General features: G+C 49.7%; 3 protein-coding genes and 1 long non-coding RNA gene across 7 annotated transcripts in view; 2 read left to right on the forward strand and 2 right to left on the reverse strand.

The window, feature by feature from the left end:
* Positions 1–25623, forward strand: part of LOC308467554 — a 302202-nt gene that overhangs the window by 85338 nt on the left and 191241 nt on the right. The gene's annotated exons all lie outside the window — the stretch shown is intronic.
* Positions 3853–7363, reverse strand: TPGS1 (tubulin polyglutamylase complex subunit 1; the record flags this gene model as incomplete). Its single annotated transcript, XM_080989182.1, has 2 exons — positions 3853–4659; positions 7014–7363. 2 exons carry the CDS (start codon positions 7361–7363, stop codon positions 4128–4130), a joined length of 882 nt encoding a protein of 293 aa, XP_080845308.1. The 3' UTR covers positions 3853–4127.
* On the forward strand, positions 7289–10484 carry LOC308467471 (uncharacterized protein). 4 transcript variants are annotated; one of them, XM_080989238.1, is made up of 3 exons: positions 7289–7430; positions 7955–8037; positions 9515–10484. In XM_080989238.1, the coding sequence occupies exon 3, from the start codon at positions 9528–9530 to the stop codon at positions 10242–10244; it is 717 nt and encodes a 238-aa protein (XP_080845364.1). In that variant the 5' UTR covers positions 7289–7430; positions 7955–8037; positions 9515–9527; the 3' UTR covers positions 10245–10484. The 4 variants fall into 4 exon arrangements, with proteins under 4 accessions (XP_080845364.1, XP_080845366.1, XP_080845363.1 ...); XM_080989240.1 differs by lacking the exon at positions 7955–8037 and having other exon boundaries at positions 7385–7430; XM_080989237.1 differs by lacking the exon at positions 7289–7430 and having other exon boundaries at positions 7499–8037.
* MADCAM1 (mucosal vascular addressin cell adhesion molecule 1) lies at positions 12539–24790 on the reverse strand. Its single transcript, XM_080989020.1, has 5 exons — positions 24326–24790; positions 20424–20690; positions 18441–18755; positions 16125–16838; positions 12539–14621 (listed from the first exon to the last, which is right to left on the reverse strand). The coding sequence occupies exons 1-5, from the start codon at positions 24375–24377 to the stop codon at positions 14515–14517; spliced, it is 1455 nt and encodes a 484-aa protein (XP_080845146.1). The 5' UTR covers positions 24378–24790; the 3' UTR covers positions 12539–14514.

Here is a 25623-nt window from a genome sequence, read left to right on the forward strand (position 1 = left end):
CACTGGAACGGCGTCGGCGACGACAACAACAGAGAGCGCGCGCGCGGGGCCGCTTGGGAGGCGTAGTTCCTCCCCTGCAGGCGGCGGCGGCGACACGCCCTCGTCTCCGCCCATCACGCGCGGCGACCAATGAGCGGCGTCTCTGGAGGCGGGGAGAGGGCGGGACCGGAGGGTGAGGACTGCATTTCCCAGGAGGCTTTGCGAGGAGCGCCTTCCGCATGTATTGAACACACAAACAAATAAGCAGGGAAGTGTCTTGTGAATTTCTCTCTTATCTGTGTATTTAATTACCTACATATTTTCAATGGCTGTTTTAAATCTGTTTTGTTTTTACTGGCGATTTCAATGCTTTTTGTAAACTGCTCTTGAGGTTTTTTTCTTGCCTTTTTGGAATTTTTTTTTTAGTTTATTTATTCAAAATTAAAGCAAGACATATTATCCAAAAACATATCATCCTTGGTCCCCCCCCCCCATTTTTCCTCCTGCCCCCACCCCCCGACTTCCATCAGTTCCAGTCTTTAGTTTCTCTAAGAATGCTGTTTTCTGCATGTTACAAAGTTGTATAGATCCTCAAACTATTTAGCTGATTATTATCAATAAAAAGTTTGTGAATGTTTATTCAAAAACTTCCAGAGCCCAGTTCGCTTTGTTGCATCTTCAGATACTTTGTAAAGGGTTCCCATTCATCCTTAAAGTCGCAGTTATCCTTGCCTTTTTGGAATCAAGCGGTATCTAAATTGCATGAAATGGAATTATTATCATTATCATTATTTCTTCTTCAAATCCACCTCTTCCCCAGACTAGGCCTCAAAGGCAGCTTACAAAAATTATGAAAGCCCAGATAAACTACCGTCCTTTTTGCAATCAAGCAGTATATAAATAGCATGAATTATTATTATTATTATTTCGTCTAATCCACCTCTTCCCCAGACTGGGGCTCAAAGGCGTCTTACAAAAATAAGAAAGTCCAGATAAACTACAGAAAGCTTTTATAGATATATGTATATATAAAAGATACACCTACAGAAAGCTTGTGTGTGTGTGTTCTTTTTAGTATTATCTTTTTATTATCTTCATTTTAATGATTTCCATGGTGTTTTAATACTGTTATTGTTTAATTAAAAAGTAATATATATATATTCAACAATTATAATTACTATTTAATTAAACCCCTTCATGGATCACTGCCTTGTCGTGGCGAAGGGGCTTCAATAACTCAGAGAAGCTATGAGCTATGCCGTGCAGGGCCACCCAAGATGGACAGGTCATAGCTGAGAGTTCAGACTAAATGTGATCCACCTGGAGAAGGAACTGGCAAACCACTCCAGTATTTTGCGAAGAAAACTCCATGGACATAAAAAAAGGAGAAGCTTTGAGTAGAAAGTGAGAGTTTCCAAGGCATGCTCTGGTTCATGGGGTCACAGAGAGTAGAACACGACTAAGATGACTAAGCAACAACAACATTTAATTAAACAGTAACAGTATTAAAACACCATGGAAATCTGTTAAAATGAAGATAATAAAAAGAGCACAGCCTTGGGGCTCACTGCAGTGAATGCACAGCTTCTAGGAGTTTATGGGTTGCGCAGCTGAGCACAAGGTTGTGGGGAATGAGTTGCAGATAATTTCTCCAAAGATTTCAGTGATCTTACCAGGATAAAAGGCATCTGGCTGACCTTAAAGGTATTTTTTGTCTATACCAGAGCTTTCCAAACCGTGTGTCGCGACATGTTAGTGTGTCGGCTGCAGTGTGTAGTAGGTGTGTCACACGAACGCTCCTCCCGGGGCTGGAAAGGCGTTAGTTTAACCTCTGGAAGTTCCTGCAGCCAATGAGAAGCTGCGCACGCCTCCGCGCCAAAAGGAGCGCCAGAAATAGAGTTTGCGCATGCGTGCCTGTGCACTCCGGCCCACCGCGGCGTCTGCAGGACCGTGAACCGGCCGACCCCTGCTCTACAATTACCTTTGCTTATCCCAGCTATGCAAAAGTCAAGAGGTTTCTGTAGAGGAACAAAGACATTCCCTCATCAGGCAAGCGAGTGACATTCTCTCAGTTCAAAGATACAGTGGTACCTCGGGTTACATACGCTTCAGGTTACATATGCTTCAGGTTACAGACTCCGCTAACCCAGAAATAGCGCTTCAGGTTAAGAACTTTGCTTCAGGATAAGAACAGAAATCGTGCTCTGGCGGCGTGGCAGCAGCAGAAGGCCCCATTAGCTAAAGTGGTGCTTCAGGTCAAGAACAGTTTTAGGTTAAGAATGGACCTCCGGAACAAATTACCGTATTTTTTGCCCCATAGGGCGCACCTAGTTTTTTGGGGGGGAAATATAAAAAAATTTATTTCCCCCCCAGGTGCGGGGGAAGCCCGAGCTTCCCCCGACCCCAGAACAGGCAGCTCCCCGCAAGCCGTGGGAGCCCGGCGTGACTTCGTGCCGGGCTCCCGAGGGTTGCGGAGAGCTGCCCGAAGCCTGGGGCGCGCTCCGCTGCGCTCCCCAGGTTTTGGGCTGCAGGCTGCTGTCCGCAAGCCTTGGGAGTCCGGCGGGAACTCCCGCGGGCTCCCAAGGCTTGCGGATAGCTTCCTGAAGCCTGGAGAGCGAGAGGGGCAAAAGCCTGCATTCGCCCCATAGGACGCACACACATTTCCCCTTCATTTTTGGAGGGGAAAAAGTGCGTCCTATAGGGCGAAAAATACGGTAAGTACTTAACCCGAGGTACCACTGTACATCCGAGTCAGGCAAAGAGTGTGTGGAGATGTAGCCTGGAAACAGGCCTGAGCACCAGGCAAGCGCCGAAAAGAGTGCAGTGAAGGTACCTACTTGACATCAATAGGCAGGGAGTTCCAAAGTGCATTTGTACACTTTGAAATTCCCTGCCTGTTGATCTCAGGCACCTTCACTGTACTATTTTCGGTGTGGGCTAAAAACACTTTTGTTAAGACAATCCCGTCCATACATCTAGAATGCCGAAGTGTGTTCTATCCTGCTTTTAGTTTATTCCCAAATTTTTGAATGTTTTAAATTGTGGTTTTCTAAGCTGTTTCTTTTTTTCCTTTTTGCTGAAAATTCTATTGTTTAATTCCTTCCAAAAACCACTTTTGAGTTTTTTGTGGTTTATTTTAAACAACCAAGCGATGTAGTCATACCTCCTGTTACATTTGCTTCAGGTTAAATCTTTTCAGGTTGTGTCCCGCAGCAACCTGGAAGTACCGGAAAGGGTTACTTCCGGGTTTCGCCGCTCGCACATGCGCAGACGCTCAAAATGACGTCACGCGCATGTGCAGAAGCGGCGAATCATGACCCGCGCAAGCGTAGATTGTATTCTGCTCATATTGAGAACAGGGCTCCGGAACGGATCCCGTTCGCAAACAGAGGTACCACTGTATTATGTTCTGAAATACAGTGGTACCTCGGGTTACATACGCTTCAGGTTACAGACTCCGCTAACCCAGAAATAGTGCTTCAGGTTAAGAACTTTGCTTCAGGACGAGAACAGAAATTGTGCTCCAGCGGTGCGGCAGCAGCAGGAGGCCCCATTAGCTAAAGTGGTGCTTCAGGTTAAGAACAGTTTCAGGTTAAGTACGGACCTCCGGAACGAATTAAGTACTTAACCCGAGGTACCACTGTAATAAATAAACCTAAAAAGTCTAAGCTCGGGACACAGCTGACCTTACAACACAGTTCAGCATTGAGAGCAAATAAAGCACAATAAAAAAACACCGGTCTTGTGTGCAGATTTCCAAAATCTGACTGGGGAAGGTGGGCAGCCGGGACCACATTCTGGGCACACCCAGAAAAGGTGTGGACTGGCGCAATGACTTGTGCGGTGTAATGAAAGAAGAGGAATTTGAGACAATTTGCAATATAAATAACCCAATTTAAATATCTCCATCATCCTTCAAACCTATCCAGTGTTTGACATGAGATTTACTCAACAAAGAGCAGCAGTTTCGGACATCAGTCATGCAGCTCTACTGAACCCCAGAAAGCGAAGTCGGTCCACTGTTGCTCTGTTTCGATCTCTCTCCATCGCCGGCCCAAAACAAGAAGTTGGCATTGTCTCTCCATCCTAGATGAACAGCCAGGTTGGTGATCAGATGAAGCACAAACCCACCTACCCCTCTTAAAAGCTCATTCGACGGGTTTCACTCTCGCCACGAAGATGGACGAGGCTCTCTGGAGGAACTCCTCTTTCTTCATGGCCACGCTGGGTTTCCGCTCGGCCAGCGCTTTGTCCATAGCCGAAGCCAAGCAATCCGGCCCAAGCTTGGACCCGGCCTCCAGGAAGCGGATGGGGGCCGCGACCTCGGCGGGGCAAAGGGCATCTTCCAGGGTCGCGAGGACCGCCGCACAGACTCGTTTGTCCGCCGCCCCCGAGCCGCCGCCCAGTGCGTTGAAAAGCAAGTCTGCCTTGGCCAGGAATTCGAGGAGGACCAGACAGGTGAGGACCCCGTAGCGGAAGATGTCAAAGGGCACCGCCTCGTGGTCTCGGCAGGAGACCTTACTCAGCAGGGGCAGAGCAATGTCTTCCGGGGTGCCCTTGTCTTGGCACATCAGTCTCAGCAGCTCGCTGTAGAGCTTACCACTGACTCCGGGCTTCTTGCGCTTGCCAGCGGCGGACAGGGAATCATAGGCCACACTGACGTTGTTGTTAAAGGCCATCCTACGGGAAGGAACATAAAACATATCACTGGTAAAACGGATAATTTAACTAAACGGCGCCCTATGTGATATCGAGCGAGAGAATAATCGGGCTACGGTAAGGAAATTTTGTCCACGGTATGATTATTTCCCACCTAGTCATTTTGACTAAAAAGCAGAGACATCACCTTGCCAACAAAGGTCCGTATAGTTCAAGCTATGGTTTTCCCAGTAGTGATGTATGGAAGTGAGAGCTGGACCATAAAGAAGGCTGATGGCCGAAGAATGGATGCTTTTGAATTCTGGTGCTGGAGGAGACTCTTGAGAGTCCCATGGACTGCAAGAAGATCAAACATCTCCATTCTGAAGGAAATCAGCCCTGAGTGCTCACTGGAAGGAGAGATCCTGAAGCTGAGGCTCCAAGACTTTGGCCACCTCCTGAGAAGAGAAGACTCCCTGGAAAAGACCCTGATATTGGGAAAGATGGAGGGCACAAGGAGAAGGGGACGACAGAGGATGAGATGGTGGGACAGTGTTCTCGAAGTGACCAGCATGAGTTTGACCAAACTGCGGGAGGTAGTGGAAGACAGGAGTGCCTGGCGTGCTCTGGTCCAGGGGGTCACGAAAAGTCGGACACGACGAAACGATTAAACAACAACAACAACATGATTATTTCCCACCTAGTCATTTTGACACTCAGGCAACCCATTTGCAGAATTTAACAATTCCAAAATACAGACACACTTTCACTTTCGCAAGATTGAATATCCTGCCTTCAGCTGTACTTGAGGGTCGATTTCAAAAAATCCCACTGGAAAAACGGTTATGTCCCTGTGGAGAGAGCTGCATTGACTCAATGGCTCATGTGCTTCAAGGTAGGTAAGGCTGACAGACTGCGGCTGGCCCAAGGCAAGGGATTTTATTAACCCCCGTTTCCCTGTCCAGCGCACTAACCGCTAGGCAGCACTGTTTCGAAGTGAAAGGGCCAAGCAGCCCAGTTTCCGTCATATGATCATGGAAAGCCGTGCAGCAGCTAAGAGCGACCCGGGTGCCATCCTGGGTTCGAATCCCTGCTCTGCCACAAAGCTCACCGGGCCGACTGACCTCTCGCCAGTCTACCTGGCAGGGTTGTTGTGATGGTAAAATACAGAGGGCGAGCAGCCGCAAAACACAGCTTCCTTGTGATATAGGAGAGCCAGTGTGGTATAGTGGTTAAGAGCGTTAGACTCGTAATCTGGTGAACCGGGTTCGCTTCCCCGCTCCTCCACATGCAGCTGCTGGGTGACCTTGGGCCAGTCACACTTCTCTGAAGTCTCTCAGCCCCACTCACCTCACAGAGTGTTTGTTGTGGGGGAGGAAGGGAAAGGAGAATGTTAGCCGCTTTGAGACTCCTTCGGGTAGTGATAAAGCGGGATATCAAATCCAAACTCTTCTTCTTCTCTTCTTGTGGTCCATGGAGGAAATAACAGAATATTTTTTTTTTTAGAAAAATAAATGCAATGAAAAGGAAAGATCAATAAACAAATCCCCTCAACTGAACCCAATATATAAAAAGCGCTGCATGGAACGAGGGGAATTGTACATCAGCTATAAAATAACTTGTTTTTTAAAAAAATAATTTGTTTTTAAAGCGTTCTCTCTTCCTATTTTGCTTCTCCTCTGAAAAAAAGGGGGGGGGGGAGTCAAGAAGAATGGCAGATGAAGATGATGGATTTTTCGGAGCTACCCGACCTAACTGGAAGAGTCCGTGACCAGAAGGAGGAGCAGTATCAGGAAGAGTGGATTAAATTTAATGATTACTTAGTTAAATATGTTAAGTTAAATTAACTGAAAACAGCTTGCCGACATTTAATTGGCTTAGGATTTTATTTATGTTAAGTGTTGAATTAATATGTTTAAGTTCAAAATGTGAAGATCTAAGGATGTTAATGTTTAAGTTAAATTTTACAAGAACTGTGATTTGGAAAACCGTTAAAAGGATGTGCAATGAAATTCAACCAAGGGGAAGCGAGGAAGTCACCTAACAATGTTAATAAGTGTAATTTTCAATGAGGCTATGATTTATGTTTGTTTGTCTTATGTGTTTGTTGTGAAAACCAATAAAAAAAATTTGAAAAAAAAATTAAAGCGTTCACTCTTCCTAATTATAATAATAATAAATAATAATACATTTTTATTTATATCCCGGAAGCCGGGTGCAGGGCAGCTAACACCAATAATTCGCTTCTCCTCTGAAAAAACGGTAAGGGGGGAAGACTTCATGTCCCAGGAGGCCCCGCGCGCCAAAGCACAGCGAAAGAGCCCCGAATCTTGCCCCGGTGCATTCTGGGCGCTGTAGTTCTGCCCCCCCCCGGCCTGCCTTCCCACCTGCCGCACCTGTGGGAGTGGTGAGCCAGGCTCAGGTACCACAAGGCCCGTCCGAGGCGCCCCCGCAGCAGCCCCCGGGGCTCCCCGCCGCCGTCGGCCGCCGACAAGGCCTCTCCCGCCTCGGCCTCCTCAGGGCCGCCCTGCGCCAGCCTCTCGAAGTAGCCGGCCAGGAAGCCGACGGGCTCCTCAGGCCGCGCCTCCAGCACCTTCAGCAGGGCCTCGCGGACCATGTCGCTCACGCCGGCCTGCAGGAGGAACTCCGCCTCGCTCTCCGACGGGGCGCCGTTCGAGGGAAGGGACGGCCGGACCGGGTCGCTCCCGGCTGCCGCCGCCGAGCGCCGCTTCTCGCTGGCCGCCATTTTGTCTGAGGGCGCCGCTTAGCGACGGCCGCCATCTTGGGTGAGGGCCGCGCGTCGGCCATTTTGGGTGAGGGCCGCGCCTCGCGCTCTTGCGACGGGCAGCCAATCAAAAGCCAGCGAGGGAAGAGGAGACGCTGAGGCGGCAGCCATTCTTGTTTTTAACCCCGCTTCCACCATGAAGAGGGAAATGGCTAGAGCGCCGCCCTTCATAATTACCGGAAGTATAGGCCGCGCTCTACCGTAAAGTTGCTGAGGCATAAGGCAGCGCTGCTTTGCGGCAACATATCGATGATAGATATCCAGTATTATTATTTTTAAAAATCATAGTTATTCGAGTGTGTGTGTTTCCCCCCCTTGGCCTGTCTATCCCTTCCTGCTCTATGGCAGTCCATTTCCGTCGAAACTGCAGGATAGAGGAAGTGTCGCGAGAGTTGGAGCAGCAGCCAATCAGAGCGCTGCGCCAACTCGCGGGGCGAACAAGGCGTGCTGTTTGGGCGGGTGTGAGGCGCAGGCAGCCATCTTTAGTATGGGCAACGTGACTTTACCCTTAATATGCCAGAAGAGGCTGGTTTTGTTTCCCGTCTCTTTTAGTGTACCGGCTGAGCTGTGACTTGGGGGAGTTTTATCTGCTTCCGTTGGCAATTTGATCCCCAGCCTCCTCTTGCTGGAGCTCAGTAAGTGGCGGGGTTTGCATAAAGTGAGATTGCATGGGTTTTTTTGGGGGGGGGGCTGATAGCATTGCAAAGCTATTAAGGGCTTTAATAATAATAATAAATTTTTATTTATACCCCGCCCTCCCCAGCCAATTCCAGGCTCAGGGCGGCTAACAACCAATAATAAAAAAAAGTTGATTAAAATACAATTTAAAGCTATTAAGGGCTTTGCAGTGCTCAGAAGTGACTGCATGGTATTTGTTTATTTATCAATAAGGGTGCGGGTTGCTAATCAGTCTGTGTGGTGGTGGTGGTGGTGTTTTTTACCCCCCCCCCCCGAATTTATTTAAATTTTCAGCCTGGTTGCAAGACCAGCATGCAGGAGGATGTGGGGGCAGAGAAACCGCGAGCATCTCTGTCTCTCGGGTGCACGTGCCTGTGTTTATTTATATGTTTGCTTCTGTTTCCTTCCCTCCATCCACAATCGAAACGGAGAGAGAAATAAAGAGTCAAAACTGCAAAGCTTGGGTTGGGAGTATTAATCAAGAAGTGGCACTAAAAGCAGAACGCCTGCGGTACACACAGACACAAACCTTCGGAAGCCTGTACCAAACACGAAAGCTTATACCTGAAACGACTCAGTTGGTCTCTAAGGTGCTACATTATAATTTTTAAATTCTTTTGGAAGGATTCTTTTAAATACTTTGTTATTACTTTTTTTGAAGACTTGATTCTTTTAAGGGAGTTTTAAGGTCTTTTTAACTATCTTTTTAAAGAAGTGTTTTAATTTATTTTGACTACCAGGGGTCAGCAAATGTTTTCAGCAGGGGGCCGGTCCACTGTCCCTCAGACCTTGCGGGGGGCCAGACTATATTTTTTGGGGGGAAATGAACAAATTCCTATGCCCCACAAATAACCCAGAGATGCATTTGAATCAAAAGGACACATTCTACTCATGTAAAAACATGCTGATTCCCAGACCGCTCAGGGGCCGGATTTAGAAGGCAATTGGGCCAGATCCGGCCCCCGGGCCTTAGTTTGCTTACCCATGACAGCAGGCCAGCACGGCTACCTACTTGAATCTAGTATCATTTCCCAGTAATCTTTCTTTTCCTTTTCCAATAAATCAGTGTATGCCTTTTATGAAATGAATAAATAAATAAATCTACTATTAAGTAGTTAATTCGTTCTGGAGGTCCGTTCTTAACCTGAAACTGTTCTTAACCTGAAGCACCACTTTAGCTAATGGGGCCTCCAGCAGCTGCCGCGCTGCCGGAGCACAATCTCTGTTCTCATCCTGAAGCAAAGTTCTTAATCCGAGGTACTATTTCTGGGTTAGCGGAGTCCGTAACCTGAAGCGTCTGTAACTCGAGGTACCACTGTAGTATCATTTCCCAGTAATCTTTCTTTTCCTTTTCCAATAAATCAGTGTATGCCTTTTATGAAATGAATAAATAAATATGCCACCCCCATATATCCTCTGCCCCATCTTCGCCAGGTGCCTGGAACTCATGGATGCCGGGCGCACCCCTCCTAAAACCCGCCCCCGGAAGAAGAGGAAGAAGGTGGCGGTCCGCCCGGGCAAGCCGAGGCGCCCCCAGGCCCGCTCCGCTGCCGCCGACGTGGACGTCTTCCGCTGCGCCGTCTGCGAGAAGGACATCAAGTACCTGACGAACTTCCGCGAGCATCAGCGCATCCACACGGGCGAACGCCCCTACCAATGCAAGCGCTGCGCCAAGACCTTCACCCGCTGCGCTGACCTCATCAAACACCGCCTGGTGCACTCGGCCAAGCGGCCCTTCCGCTGCCGGACCTGCGGGAAGCGCTTCAAGCTGCGGGCCGACCTAGACAAGCACGGCAAGGTGCACTCGGACGAGGCGCCCTTCCCCTGCCACCTGTGCCCGAAGCGCTTCAAGCGCACCTCCTGCCTGGTGAAGCACCTGCGCATCCACACACAGGAGAAGCCCTTCGCCTGCGCCCACTGCGCCCGGCGCTTCAAGTGGGAGGCCTCGGTCAAGGAGCACGAGCGGGTGCACACGGGCGAGCGGCCGCACCGCTGCGGCGAGTGCGCCAAGGCCTTCACCCACCGCTCCACCTTCCTGCAGCACCGGCGCACCCACCAGGCGCAGCCGGCCTTCGGCTGCGAGCAGTGCTCCAAGGCCTTCAACCACAAGTCCAACCTTTTAAAGCACATGCGGAACGTGCACACTGTTAACGGAGAAATCTGAGGGCTCCCTTGGACAAAAAGGAAGGACGCCAGCCAGGAATGCCAGAGCAAAACGGCAGCTAGACTGGTGACTGGGAGGGGCCGCCGGGACCACATAACACCGGTCCTGAGAGACCTGCATTGGCTCCCAGTACTTTTCCGAGCACAATTCAAAGTGTTGGTGCTGACCTTGAAAGCCCTAAATGGCCTTGGTCCTGTATCCCTGAAGGAATGTCTCCACCCCCGTCGTTCAGCCTGGACACTGAGGTCCAGCACCGAGGGCCTTCTGGTGGTTCCCTCCCTGCGAGAAGCCAAGTTACAGGGAACCAGGCAGAGGGCCTTCTTGGTACTGGCACCCGCCATGTGGAATGCCCTCCCTTCAGATGTGAAGGAAATAAGCAGCTATCTTCTTTTTAAAAGACTTCTGAAGGCAGCCCTGTTTAGTGAAGTTTTTAATATTTAATGCGGTCTTGTTTTTAACACTTGATTGGAAGCCGCCCAGAGTGGCTGGGGAAACTCAGCCAGATGGGCTGGGTATAAATAATAAATTATTATTATTATAAAACAGCAGCCAGTAGGCTTGGTCTTTATTGAAGACTGTCGCGACAGGACTCCCACCTGCCACAAGGTGGAACAAGATGGAAGCCCCCCAACAAAAGAGAACCCAAACTTTTATTAGCTGCTAATCCCCATGTTAAATTAAAGATAAAGGGACCCCTGACTGTTAGGTCCAGTCGTGGCTGACTCTGGGGTTGCGGCGCTCATCTCGCTTTACTGGCCGAGGGAGCCGGCGTACAGCTTCCGGGTCATGTGGCCAGCAGGACTAAGCCGCTTCTGGCGAACCAGAGCAGTGCACGAAAACGGCGTTTACCTTCCCGCCGGAGCAGTACCTATTGATCTACTTGCACTTTGATGTGCTTTCGAACTGCTAGGTGGGCAGGAGCAGGGACAGAGCAACGGGAGCGGGATTTGAACCGCCAGCCTTCTGATCGGCAAGTCCTAGGCTCTGTGGTTTAGACCCCAGCGCCACCCGCCTCCCAAGAGAAGTCATAGAACCACTCTATTCTGCCTTGGTCAGACCACACCTGGAATATTTTGTCCCATTCTGGATGCCACGATTTAAAAAGGATGTTGACAAGTTGGAAGGTGTGCAGAGGAGGGCGACAGAGATGATTGAGGGTCTGGAAGTAATCCTGATTAGGAACGGTTGAGGGGACTGGGCATGTTTAGCCTGGGGAAGGGGAGACAGGTGATGGGATAGCCGTCTCCAAATATCTGAAGGGTGGTCACAAGACAGGTGGAGAAAGCTTGCTTTCTGCTGCTCCAGAGGGTAAGAACCGAACCAATGGCTTCAAACTATAAGGAAAGCAATTCCGTCTAAATGAACTTTCTGATGGCAAGAGCTGTAAAATTCATGTTAAATTGCTGCTCTAGGGGTTGTTTTTAAAAGTCTGGAACCGATTAATCCATTTTGCATTACTTCGCTGCGAGAAGCCAAGTTACAGGGAACCAGGCAGAGGGCCTTCTCGGTGGTGGCGCCCGCCCTGTGGAATGCCCTCCCACCAGATGTCAAAGAGAAAAAGAACTACCAAACTTTAAGAAGACATCTAAAGGCAGCCCTGTTTAGGGAAGCTTTTAATGTTTAATAGGTTATTGTATTTTAGTGTTTTGTTGGAAGCTGCCCAGATTGGCTGGGGAAACCCAGCCAGATGGGCGGGGTATAAATAAATTATTATTATTATTATTATTATTATTATTATTATTATTACAGGGGTCAGCAAACTTTTTCAGCAGGGGGCCTTTCCACTGTTTCTCAGACCTTATGGGGGGCCAGACTATATTTTAAAAAATGTTTTATTTAAACAGAGATGCAGTTTAAATAAAAGCACACATTCTACTCATGTAAAAACACCAGGCAGGCCCCACAAATAACCCAGAGATGCATTTTAAATAAAAGGACACATTCTATTCATGTGAAAACACGCTGATTCCCGGACCGTCCACGGGCCGGATTTAGAAGGCCATTGGGCTGGATCCGGCCCCCGGGCCTTAGTTTGCCTACCCATGAAACAGAACAGCCTTTCTCAACCTGTGGGTTCCAGATGTTGTTGAACTACAACTCCCATCATCCCTAGCTAGCAAGGCCAGAGCTCAGGGATGATGGGAGTTGTAGTCCAACAACATCTGGGGACCCACAGGTTGAGAACCGCTGAAATAGAAGAAGCTGTCCTCTTAAGCAGTTGAGGAATCCCGTCTTCCCACGATAGATGGGGCTGCTTTAGGTTTAAGGTTCGTTAAGATCACACGAAGCAGACATGATGTGGAAAAGAACCCCATTTAATTACAGCAGTGGTAATCTGTACAGAAAACAACAATTGTATGTACAATAGATAGGGCTTATATACAAAGCAATCCGTTTAGGATGTGGCTGCGGTTGACAGGCATTTCTGGATGAACTCACTTGATGGGAGCAATGATTTGCCTGGCGCCCGCCCTCTCCACGAGCGATGTCCCCTTCCTCTGCTGTTTTAAGCCCGGAGAGACTTCCCCTGACTGTGGAGGTTCCATCACTACCAAATCGACACATCTGCCCTCCATAAAAAAGACCAGAAGAGCCTTGGGGGATAACTCAGTCAGTATGGCAGGAGGGCTCTCAATCTCAGGGTTGTGGATTCGAGTCCCGCATTGAGCAAAAGATTCCCATGTCACAGGTGTCCCAATTCTACGATTCTGTGATGCTTGGCTGCCTAAGGCTGTAGTCATCGCCACAATTAAAAAAAGGTAAAGGGACCCCTGACCATTAGGTCCAGTCGTGTCCGACTCTGGGGTTGCGGCGCTCATCTCGCTTTATTGGCCGAGGGAGCCGGCGTACAGCTTCCAGGTCATGTGGCCAGCAGGACTAAGCCGCTTCTGGCGAACCAGAGTAGTGCACGGAAACGCCGTTTACCTTCCCGCCAGAGTGGTACCTATTTATCTACTTGCACTTTGACGTGCTTTCGAACTGCTAGGTTGGCAGGAGCAGGGACCGAGGAACGGGAGCTCACCCCGTCATTGCGGGGATTCGAACCGCTGACCTTCTGATCAGCAAGTCATAGGCTCTGTGGTTTAACCCACAGCGCCACCTGCGTCCCTGAGAATTAAAAGTCCACGAAGAAATACCTGATTTGATTTGTGCTTGGGGGTCTGTTGGCCAGCCAGCAAACCCAGCTATTGACGTCTCGAGTCCAAGAATTGGGAAAGAGGGAGAAATGGAGGAGATGTTGGGCCCACACCTCTAGGGATAGTTTCTATCCAGTCTCCCTTCGTGTTCAAAACTCTGGGGCATCTGTTTGCCTCCTGCCCGCTGCCCTGACCCTAAAAAAGGCCAACTCAAAACTCACTGAATTTCAAGTGAGGTCAGAAGCAACCTGTGCTTAGGGTTGCGGCCTCAAAAAATGTCAAGGAGGGACCGGCGTTTGACTGGACAGCTAGACTCGGATGACCTCCTAAACCTCTTAGGATTCCAGCGTATGGTTTCAGTCTTGGCAGAAGTTGTTCCTGTCGATTGGTGCATAGCTGTCAACCGTCCCTTATTTGGCGGGAAAGTCCCTTATCCCAGTGCCGTGTCCCACCGCTGTCCCTTATTGATGATGTCCCTTAAATTTCCCGGGTTTCAAAGGAAGCAGCTCCTCTCCCTCCCTCCCTGCCGGCCAGGGAGGAGGGAGGCTCCAACTGGGTTGCTTGGCTGCGTTGCTCACCCAATAAGGAGTCTGAGAACGACTGGGGGGTGGAGCTTGCATGCCTTGTGCCGATCAAATTGGCCGCGTTGCCTGGGGACTCGCCTTTGCTCAGCGCTTCCCAGCGGAGAGGTGACGGTGGTTTTCCTTGCTGCATCCCCTTTGCCGGGTTGCTGCGCTGTGGGAACCACCGCTTGAGGCTTCGTTTGGCTGCTGGCTGGGCTTTCTGCCTTTGGCTCGGAGGGGCTCAGAAGTTGAACGTACCTGTGCTTTGAAAATCCCTTATTTTCGAGGCTGCTGGTCCCTTATTTTCAAATCTGTAAGTTGACAGCTATGGATTGGTGGGTGGGGAGAGTTGACCGCCCTCCACCGGGGCAGTAGGGTGCCTCTGCTGGACTTGCCTCTTCTCTGTGACTCCAGGAAGCGAGGAAAGAAACCTCTCGAGTCGTCCTGCGGGTCCCCTCTAGTAGCAGCAGCTGGCGGGAGAGGCCCCAGAAAAATTCAGGGGGGAAACACGGTAACTGCTGCAGAGAGAACAGCGCCGGAACAGGCGGGTGTCGGTGGAGCCGCCGGATCCTAGCCGCGCCGCCGCCACAAGCGACGGGCCACGTAACCAGTGATGACAACCCCTAGGAGCGAGCCGGTGCTTCCGATGGCGATGGCGGTTTCTGTGCTGAACATAGCTGGAGAGAGACACAGAAAGGGAGACAGCGTGAGCGGTACAATTCTGCGGTTCCCGTAACCGCAAGAAGCCTGGCGCAATCTATGGGGAACCTGGTGCTGAGGCAATAACTCCCCCCAACACCCCCCTCCACTTTAGAAATACAGTGGTACCTCGGGTTAAGTACTTAATTCGTTCTGGAGGTCCGTTCTTAACCTGAAACTGTTCTTAACCTGAAGCACCACTTTAGCTAATGGGGCCTCCTGCTGCTGCCGCACCGCCGGAGCACGATTTCTGTTCTTATCCTGAAGCAAAGTTCTTAACTTGAAGCACTATTTCTGGGTTAGTGGAGTCTGTAACCTGAAGCGTATGTAACCTGAAGTGTATGTAACCCGAGGTACCACTGTAGCAATCTATGCCAGAAAGTCTGCCACAGATCTCCCACAAGGGATGGTCTAACTCAGGGGTAGGCAAACTAAGGTCCGTGGGCCGGATCTGGCCCAATCGCCTTCTCAATCCGGCCCGCGGATGGTCCGGGAGCCAGCGTGTTTTTACATGAGTAGAATGTGTCCTTTAAAATGCATCTCTGGGTTATTTGTGGGGCATAGAAATTTGCTCATTCCCCCCCCAAAAAAATATAGTCCAGCCCCCCACAAGTTCTGAGGGACAGTGGACCGACCCCCTGCTGAAAAAGTTTGCTGACCCCTGCTCTGGAACATAGGAAGTCACCTGATACCAAGTCAGAACATTGGTCCAGCTAGCTGGGAGTGGGTTATTTGTGGGGCCTGCCTGGTGTTTTTACATGACTCAGCCAGTGGAATAAAAAGCAGCGCCGGTACAGAGACCCTAAAGCAGAGACATCACCTTGCCAACAAAGGTCCGTATAGTTCAAGCTATGGTTTTCCCAGTAGTGATGTATGGAAGTGAGAGCTGGACCATAAAGAAGGCTGATCGCCGAAGAATGGATGCTTTTGAATTCTGGTGCTGGAGGAGACTCTTGAGAGTCCCATGGACTGCGAGAAGATCAAACCTCTCCATTCTTAAGGAAATCAGCCCTGAGTGCTCACTGGAAGGACAGATCCTGAAGCTGAGGCTCCAAGACTTTGGCCACCTCAGGAGAAGAGAAGACTCCCTGGAAAAGACCCTGATGCTGGGAAAGATGGAGGGCACAAGGAGAAGGGGACGACAGAGGACGAGATGGTGGGACAGTGTTCTCGAAGCTACCAGCATGAGTTTGACCAAACTGCAGGAGTCAGTGGAAGACAGGAGGGCCTGGCGTGCTCTGGTCCAGGGGGTCACGAAGAGGCGGACATGACTAAACGACTAAACAACAACAACACAGAGACCCTAGGGATTCAAAAGGCCAAGAGGGGAGGACCCCCTAGGCGACGATGGGCGGTTGTCCCGCGACGGACAGCAGGGCTTTTGCAGAGGCGAGAATGAAACGACCTAGAAAACCTGAAGAGGCCTGCCTCCAGATTTGAGACACTGCTGAAGAAGGGAAAAGGAGCCCCTGTCTACTCACCATTAGGCACGATGGAGATGGTCAAACTGGCTATCCGGGGCTGGCTGGCTATCGCGACACACCGGTAGACCCCTTGATGCTCCAGGGAGACACTCTCAACAACCAGGGTGGACCGGCCCTCGCCTTCTTCCTGGCGGTACCGGGACTTAGCCACGGGCGTCTCCACCCACCGGACCGGGACGTCTTCGCCGCAGTCGGCCGCGAGGCACGTGATCCGCAGGGTGCCCCCTGTGCTGCCTTGGGTGGGGACAGGGGTGATGACGGGGCGGCAGGGGTCTCTAGAGGGGTCCGTGGTGGTGGAGGTGCTGTGTGGCTTTTCAGCCGCAAGCGTGGCGAGGCTGCTGGCCGTGGCGGGGACGGACGTAGTGGTAGGTGGTTCATCTGTCAAGCGAAGGGGTTGCGAAGTCACTGGAGTCTCCGTCGACGTCAAGACAGGGACCTGCACGGTGTTGGCCCCGGTCCCAGAATTCTGAGAGCTCGTGTGCACCGCCGCAACAGGATTCCTCGTTGGAGAAGGGCTACTCGTTTCCGGAAGGGGTTCTGGGGTGGGAGATGTGGTCAACGTTGTGGTCAGGGGTTCGGTGGAGAGAAGGGGAAGGCCCTGGGTGGTCGCCGGCGGCTCGGTAACGGCCGACTCCTGAGTAGCTACGCGGCTCGTTGTTTCCGTCACGACAGCAAAGGTGGCCTCCTCTGTAGCGCTGGGCACCTGTGTGGCTGCGAACAAAAGTTTTTGCATCTTTTTTAAAAAAGGCATTCACAAGATTTTCACTGGCAGATTAATCAACTAGAGTTTAGTTGATTAATCTGAGCCAGTTCTTTTTTATCAGCAAGGGCTGTATTTTTAACGTCAACGCCAGCCTTTCCCCAACACAGTGCCCTCCAATGCTTTGAGCCACGGCTCCTGCCAGCCCTGACCAAAGGTGAGGGTTAATGGGATTTGTAGTCCAAAACATCTATTGTAGTCCATCAACTAGGAGGGCTTTAATAATAATAATAAAATATTTTTTATACCCTGCCCATCTGGCCGGGCCTCCCCAGCCACTCTGGGCGGCTCCCACCAGAACATTAAAAACACAAACATCAAACATTAAAAACTTCCCTAAACAGGGCTGCCTTCAGGTGTCTTCTAAAAGTCAGATAGTTGTTTCTTTCCTTCACATCTGAAGGGAGGGTGTTCCACAGGGCGGGCGCCACCACCGAGAAGGCACTCTGCCTGGTTCCCTGTAACCTCACTTCTCGCAGGGAGGGAACCGCCAGAAGGCCCTCGGAGCTGGACCTCATTGTCCGTGCTGGATGATGGGGGTGGAGACGCTCCTTCAGGTCTACTGGGCCTTTGAGGCCGTTTAGGGCTTTCAAGGTCAGCCCCAACACTTTGAGTTGTGCCCGGAAACGTACTGGGAACGAATGTAGGTCTTTCAAGACTGGTGTTATGTGGTCTTGGTGGCTGCTCCAAGTCCCCAGTCTAGCTGCCGCATTCTGGATTAGTTGCAGTTTCCGGGTCACCTTCAAAGGTAGCCCCACATAGAGCGCATGACAGCAATCCAAGCGGAAGATAACCAGAGCATGCATCAGTCTGGCGAGACAGTCTGCGGGCAGGGAGGGTCTCAGCCTGCGTACCAGATGGAGCTGGTAGACAGCTGCCCTGGACCCAGAATTGACCTGCGTCTCCATGGACAGCTGTGAGTCCATAATGACTCCCAGGCTGCGCACCTGGTCCTTCAGGGGCACAGTTACCCCATTCAGGACCAGGGAGTCCCCCACACCCACCCGCCCCCTGTCCCCTCAAAACAGTACTTCTGTCTTGTCAGGATTCAACCTCAATCTGATGGGACCAATTCATGGAGGATAAAGCAATCAGGGACGTGGGTGGTGCTGTGGGTTAAACCACAGAGCCTAGGACTTGCCGATCAGAAGGTCGGCGGTTCGAATCCCCGCAATGATGGGGTGAGCTCCCGTTGCTCGGGCCCTGCTCCTGCCAACCTAGCAGTTCGAAAGCACGTCAAAGTGCAAGTAGATCAATAGGTACCACTCCGGCGGGAAGGTAAACGGCGTTTCCGTGCACTGCTCTGGTTCGCCAGAAGCGGCTTAGTCCTGCTGGCCACATGACCCGGAAGCTGTACACCGGCTCCCTCAGCCAATAAAGCGAGATGAGCGCCGCAACCCCAGAGTCGGCCACGACTGGACCTTATGGTCAGGGATCCCTTTACCTTTACCTTAAAGCAATCAGGGGCTTATTAGGTATGAAGGCAGGGAGAGGAGCATTGCTCTTAGGCTTGGGTCTCCTCCATGTGGGTTTCACACGCGGTCAAAGCTTACTTTGGGGGTTCACGACGGCCACCCTGGATTGGCGGAAGGTGTCCGTCTCGACCTCCAGAGTAGCTTCGCACTTGTAGGTTGCTCCGTCTGCGGCCGCCGGGACCTCAAGGACGGAGCGATAAAACATCAGCTGCTGCTCAAAATCCACCATGTCGTCTTCCACCTTCGTAGCCTCCAGCCTCTCCTCTCCCCGGAACCAGGTCAGCGTCAGGGAGCCTGGAGGGTACACCTTGCTCAAGGAGCAGACGAGACGAGCCGGCTGCCCAGTCCTCATAATCTTCGGCTCAGAGACCAGTTGCAAGGCATCGGGGAAAGCTGGAAAACAGCCCGTGGGGCGTTAATAATAATAATAATAATAAACTAAATTTAATGATTACTTAAATATGTCAAGCTAAATCAATTGGAAACAGCTTGCAGGTACTTAATTGGTTTAGGACTTTATATAAGTTAAGTGATGAATTAAAATGTTTAATTTCAAAATTGAAAGATCTAAAGATGTTAATGTTCAAGTTAAATTTTGTAAGAACCGTTAAAAGGATTTGCATTGAAATTCAACCAAGGGGAAGCGAGGAAGTCACTTACTAATGTTTATAAGTGTAATTGTTAATAAGGTTATGATTTATGTTTGTTTCATGTATTTGTTTATAATTTTGTGAAAATCAATAATTTTTTTAATAATAATAATAATTTATTTATACCCCACCCATCTGGCTGGGTTTCCCAGGCTTACAGGCAGAATTGGAAACCAGGAAGACGACCTCTTTAATAAAGAATGGGGAAAGTTTATAATTTAGTTGAAAAGCTATTTTAAAGAGTTACATACATTGGTAGGATTGACAGAAAACTTGTAGTAAAAATTTGAACTACGGATGCACAAATGATTTATAAAAATAGAGTTATGACAGGGATGTAGAGGGGGGAATCACTACATTAAGATGCTGCACTGGTTGGAGGGGATGCTAAGCAGCACGTCGGGGCTGCCGTCGTCCTGGCGCGAGGAGTTCCATCGGCCCTTCCTTGCCCGAGAGAGAGGGAGGGAGGGTGACTGACTGAGAGACTGACTCTTGCCCATGCCGCATGCGAGCCCGGCATGAGGCGGTTGCGGCACCGCGGCAGCCGCTGAAGCGCCGCCCTTCTGCGTGCCTCCCCATCCCCTTCTCTTCCTCCCTCAGCCCACCTCCTCAGCCACCGCCACCACCTCCGGCTTCCCCTGGCAGCGCGGTGGAAGTCTCGCTAGAGAGGGGCTGCCTGCTTGCCCGCCGCCACCCGTCTCCTCACGACGCGCCCTGAGGCGGAAAAGGGAGAGACGGAGACACGGCAACTCGCACGTGCTCTCTCTCGCGCGGCGGAGGACCCCGAGCCGCTGCTTCCCTCCCGAGCCGGGCGAGCATGAAACCTGGGAAATTTAAGGGACATCATCAATAAGGGACAGCAGCGGGACACGGCGCTGGGATAAGGGAGTTTCCCGCCAAATAAGGGACGGTTGGCAGCTATGGTTCAGATTCTGATTGACACCTATCAGCCTAATAATAATAATAATAATAATAATTTATTATTTATACCCCGCCCATCTGGCTGGGCTTCCCCGGCCACTCTGGGCGGCTTCCAAAAGAATATTAAAATACTATAATACATCAAACATTAAAAGCTTCCCGAAACAGGGCTGCCTTCAGATGTCTTCTAAAAGCCTGGTAGTTGTTATTCTCTTTGACATCTGGTGGGAGGGTGTTCCACAGGGAAGGCGCCACTACCGAGAAGGCCCTAATGTCAAAGATGTCCAGATTCCTAGACCAGCTGCCTTAAACCCTTCTGAGTGAGCCCAGTTTGCACCTCGATTTGCAACACCTTCTGCATGCAAAGCAGGTGTCCTTGACACCACATGAGGCCCCTTCTGCAGGCAGCTGCGACCTCAGGGGTGGAGCGGGCGCTTGGCATGCAGAAGGTTCCCCCGGCCGCCCCCTTCGCCTCCACCTCTGCACTTACAGTACACCTGCAGATCCACCTTCTTCTGTCCGGAGGTCCCCCTGCACTGCCCTGTGCAAAACTTGGCTCCTTCCATGCTGACGGTGGCTTTGGTGATGGTCAGGATGCTGTGAGTCTTGTTGGAGAAGACTTCGCCCTGCTCAATGTCCAGCCCTTCCCACTGGACCTTGCCGCCGGGGCAGTCCGTGGAGCAGGTCAGCCGGATGGAGCCTCCCAGTTCCACCAGTGCCTCCTGAGGGTGGACGGTCAGGATGGAACTGGGAAGACCTGCATGGCACAGAGGGGGAAGAGAGGTCAGTGCTGAGGGTGGCATGGATGGGGTCCCCTGTGGTTGGACTCCAGCCCCCACCGTCCTCTGACCATTGGTCCTGCTGCCACAAGCTCTCTAGGTAAAGGAAAAGGGACCCCTGACCATTAGGTCCAGTCGTGGCCGACTCTGGGGTTGCGGCGCTCATCCCGCTTTACTGGCCGAGGGAGCCGGCGTACAGCTTCCGGGTCATGTGGCCAGCAGGACTAAGCCGCTTCTGGCGAACCAGAGCAGCGCACGGAAACGCCGTTTACCTTCCCGCCGGAGCGGTACCTATTTATCTACTTGCACTCTGATGTGCTTTCGAACTGCTAGGTGGGCAGGAACAGAGACCGAGCAACAGCAGCTCACCCCCTCACTGAGATTTGAACCGCCAACCTTCTGATCGGCAAGTCCTAGGCTCTGTGGTTTAACCCACAGCGCTAGGCAGCCCGATTAAGAAAGGCTGTCTTCCTGCCAGCCCTTCCCTCTGGTAACGGGAAAGGGCCACGGGGTTGTAGTCCTGCTCAGAGTAAGCCCATTGGAGTTGATGGATGGGACTAAATTGCCTTTGGGAACCATCCTGAGATCTTACGATGAAGGGCGGTGTATTTTTTTTATTATTATTATTTTGTTTCAAAGGATCTAACTCAATAATGATAATAATATGGTGCAGATATACTATTATTATTAATATTTCTTTTGTTTCAAAAGATCTAACTCTGTTATTATTATTACTACTTATACCCTGCCTATCTGACCGGGCCTCTCCAGCCACTCTGGGCGGCTCTCAACAGAATATTAAAAGCACAGTAAAACTTCAAACATTAAAAGCTTCCCTAAACAGGGCTGCCTTCAGATGTCTTCTAAAAGTCAGATCGTTTTTTATTTCCTTGACATTTGATGGGAGGGTGTTCCATAGGGTGGGTGCCACCACCAAGAAGGCCCTATGCTTGGTTCCCTGTAACCTTACTTCTCGCAGGGAGGGAACAGCCAGAAGGCCCTCGGTGCTGGACCTCAATATATGGTCTGAGGGACAGTGTGCCGGCCCACGGCTGAAAAAGGTTGCTGACCCCTGCTCTAAAAGTTAAAATGTCATTTGTTTTGTTTTTAAATGCAGTATCCCAGCACTTATTTAAACAGCTAAGAAAGAGCAATGGGGAATAAGACCTTAAAATCAACAGCAATATGAAACTTTTAAAAAAATATTTTTATTTTAAAAAGCCAGCTTTTTAATTAGAAGTGCCTTAGATTTAAAAGGCGTTGCAAGGGCAATTTCGAAGCCATTTCTGAAGGGGTGACATGTTAACATCTTGTGGCGGGGTGTTCCGTAGACATGGAGCCAACAAATGCACTCAAGGTGGCTCGCAGATAAGGATAAAACGAAACTTTGAAGGCTCAGTGCCATAATGGGCTACTTTTAAAATGAGGCTGCATTTGAAATTGCATCTTAACCTGTATTTTAAATTGGTCCCCTTCCCACCCACCTATTATGTTTTTACTGTAATTTTACTGGTGTTAGCTGCCCTGAGCCCGGCTCTGGCCGGGCAGGGCGGGGTAGAAATATTATTATTATTATTATTATTATTATTATTATTATTATTATGGCCCACACATCTAGTGGCAATCATAGAATCATAGAATCCTAGAGTTGGAAGAGACCACAAGGGCCATCGAGTCCAACCCCCTGCCAAGCAGGAAACACCATCAGAGCACTCCTGACATATGGTTGTCAAGCCTCTGCTTAAAGACCTCCAAAGAAGGAGACTCCACCACACTCCTTGGCAGCAAATTCCACTGTCGAACAGCTCTTACTGTCAGGAAGTTCTTCCTAATGTTTAGGTGGAATCTTCTTTCTTGTAGTTTGGATCCATTGCTCCGTGTCCGCTTCTCTGGAGCAGCAGAAAACAACCTTTCTCCCTCCTCTATGTGACATCCTTTTATATATTTGAACATGGCTATCATATCACCCCTTAACCTCCTCTTCTCCAGGCTAAACATGCCCAGCTCCCTTAGCCGTTCCTCATAAGGCATCGTTTCCAGGCCTTTGACCATTTTGGTTGCCCTCCTCTGGACATGTTCCAGTTTGTCAGTGTCCTTCTTGAACTGTGGTGCCCAGAACTGGACACAGTACTCCAGGTGAGGTCTGACCAGAGCAGAATACAGTGGCACTATTACTTCACTTGATCTAGATGCTATACTCCTATTGATGAGGCCCAGAATTGCATTGGCTTTTTTAGCTGCCGCGTCACACTGTTGGCTCATGTCAAGTTTGTGGTCAACCAAGACTCCTAGATCCTTTTCACATGTACTGCTCTCAAGCCAGGTGTCACCCATCTTGTATTTGTGCCTCTCATTTTTTTTGCCCAAGTGCAGTACTTTACATTTCTCCCTGTTAAAATTCATCTTGTTTGTTTTGGCCCAGTTCTCTAATCTGTCAAGGTCGTTTTGAAGTGTGATCCTGTCCTCTGGGGTGTTAGCCACCCCTCCCAGTTTGGTGTCATCTGCAAATTTGATCAGGTTCTGTAAGACCCCCCAAGATTTTTGTATTTCTCCCCCCCACCCAAAGCGAATTTCGCATCCTTTCAGCGATTTTTCGCCTTTTCGACTTGTCCTTTCACTGCCACTACAACACCCCTGGGCAGCCTCATTCCATTAAAAGGCCCCGGAGCCGACTTGCTTGGGTGAGATGTGGAGGAAAGCAGCCAACGAAATCTGTTTAGTAGTGCAAGAAATCTTCTTTTTAAAAAAATAATAATGGGGGAAAACAAAACAAACAATGCACATTTTCCTTTTGCAAATGGCATTTTGTCGAGATGGAAAACATTGCAATTTTTTCTGGTTGGGACGGTTTTGGGAAAATTTCCTTTTTATTATTGTAATAATAAATTACAATAACGCCAGATGCGTGGGGTATTATAAGGGGAAGGTCGTGGAAGGCGGAGGGAGTAGCATTTATTTATTTTTCTCTCTTTTTAAAAAATTACATTTCCCCCCCTTCAAATAATATTTATTATTTTCAGTAGATAAACATAGTAAAAAAAAAGATTAACAGTAATAAAAACAAAGAAAAAGAGAAGAAAGAAAAAAGATACATCCAGCATATTACCACTTAATTAATTAAAATTAATCCATCTTCATAAACATAGTATTTGACTTCCTCGAATCTCTTCCATCTGAATTTCTTAGGAATTACCGTATTTTTTGCTCTATAAGACTCCTTTTTCCCCTCCTAAAAAGTAAGGGGAAATGTGTGTGTGTCTTATGGAGCGAATGCAGGCTGCGCAGCTATCCCAGAAGCCAGAACAGCAAGAGGGATTGCTGCTTTCACTGTGCAGTGATCCCTCTTGCTGTTCTGGCTTCTGAGACTCAGAATATTTTTTTTCTTGTTTTCCTCCTCCAAAAACTAGGTGCGTCTTGTGGTCTGGTGCGTCTTACAGAGCGAAAAATACGGTATATGTAGCAGTTTCCAATATCAGTGTTTCGAAAGACCATGTCACAGTCCTAATCATATGACATAACTTTCCTTATCGTACATTTTCTTATTTGTAAATTCAATTCCAGTTTAATCCTGGGTAAAAATTGCATTTTGGGAGGGGGGGATGATCCGACTTACCCCAGCCAAGCCTGACGAATATGAACAGCAGTCCCAAGTTGATGGTTGCCATGTTCTTTGCAATTGAGTTATATCTCTACCTACAGTTACACGGACTTATTCCAGCAGCAGCAGCCTGTCTCGTTCCAAATTAATTAATGTAGTTCCTTCCTTCCTTCCTCACGGCACTCTCGGGCTGGTGCAGTTTCCAAGTCTGCCTGAAATTCAATGACACCAGCACCTCTTAAATCCAAGGTGGGTGTCTCCGCCCACCCCTGTGTCGAGGGGGGGCCTTAAAAAACAATATCCACCCACCCCTCACAGCCTGCCTCTTCCCATAATCCGAATGATGTTAGAATCCTGGATTTAGCCTTTTTTCCAGAAATACTTTCCCTCCCCCTTTTAATCAACGAATGAAGAGGAGCAATTAACTCTTCAACTTTGCTTATCAGCGGACGAATCCCGTTCTGTTTATTGGAGGTGTTCCAATAAGAAAGCTGTTTCCCACATCAAAGCCGTTCAGGGGAATCCCACTGCGACCCTGAACGAAGGAGCCTTCCTGCTGGATGTCTGCATGATATGTGGTCACTGAGAAACCAGCCTGACTAATGGCGCTGCGTCGCTCAGATTCGGAAGTTCAGAATGCTGATTTTCTCCCAAGCCGAACCCACAGCAGGAGTACCATCCCTTAAAATAAAATAAAGAGTTTGTTTGTCGTGTCTCTGTCAGAGTCCATGATCTGGGCGAGCTCCAGAGCAGCGATTTGTGCTGGGCACCCTCCTCTGTTGTTGTTGATGATGTTGTTGAGTCGTTTAGTCATGTCCGCCTCTTTGTGTCCCCCTGGACCAGAGCACGCCAGGCCCTCCTGTCTTCCACTGCCTCCCGCAGTTTGGTCAAACTCATGCTGGTAGCTTCGAGAACACTGTCCCACCATCTCGTCCTCTGTCGTCCCCTTCTCCTTGCGCCCTCCATCTTTCCCAACATCAGGGTCTTTTCCAGGGAGGCTTCTCTTCTCATGAGGTGGCCAAAGTCTTGGAGCCTCAACTTCAGGATCTGTCCTTCCAGTGAGCACTCAGGGCTGATTTCCTTCAGAATGGAGAGGTTTGATCTTCTTGCAGTCCATGGGACACTCAAGAGTCTCCTCCAGCACCAGCACCATAATTCAAAATTTGATAATGTAGGCAGTTGTTGATTTTTACGGAGAGCTATACAAAGAAGATGCAGGTGGCGCTGTGGGTTAAACCACAGAGCCGAGGACTTGCCGATCAGAAGGTCAGCAGTTCGAATCCCCGCGACGGGGTGAGCTCCCGTTGCTTGGT

Source organism: Podarcis pityusensis (genome assembly GCF_964106645.2).
Source record: "Podarcis pityusensis genome assembly, chromosome: 18".
Classification (NCBI taxonomy): domain Eukaryota; kingdom Metazoa; phylum Chordata; class Lepidosauria; order Squamata; family Lacertidae; genus Podarcis; species Podarcis pityusensis.

What these genes read in the sequence shown, in the direction of transcription:
- LOC308467471 (XM_080989238.1), top strand. Translation starts at nt 9,528, where the DNA reads ATGGATGCCGGGCGCACCCCTCCTAAAACCCGCCCCCGGAAGAAGAGG.
- MADCAM1 (XM_080989020.1), bottom strand. Translation starts at nt 24,377, where the DNA reads ATGGCAACCATCAACTTGGGACTGCTGTTCATATTCGTCAGGCTTGGC. An exon ending in ATTCGTCAGGCTTGGCTGGG is followed by an intron (nt 20,691 to 24,325) that starts GTAAGTCGGATC and finishes TGTGCCATGCAG; the next exon opens with GTCTTCCCAGTTCCATCCTG. An exon ending in GGCCGTCGTGAACCCCCAAA is followed by an intron (nt 16,839 to 18,440) that starts GTAAGCTTTGAC and finishes TTTTGTTCGCAG; the next exon opens with CCACACAGGTGCCCAGCGCT.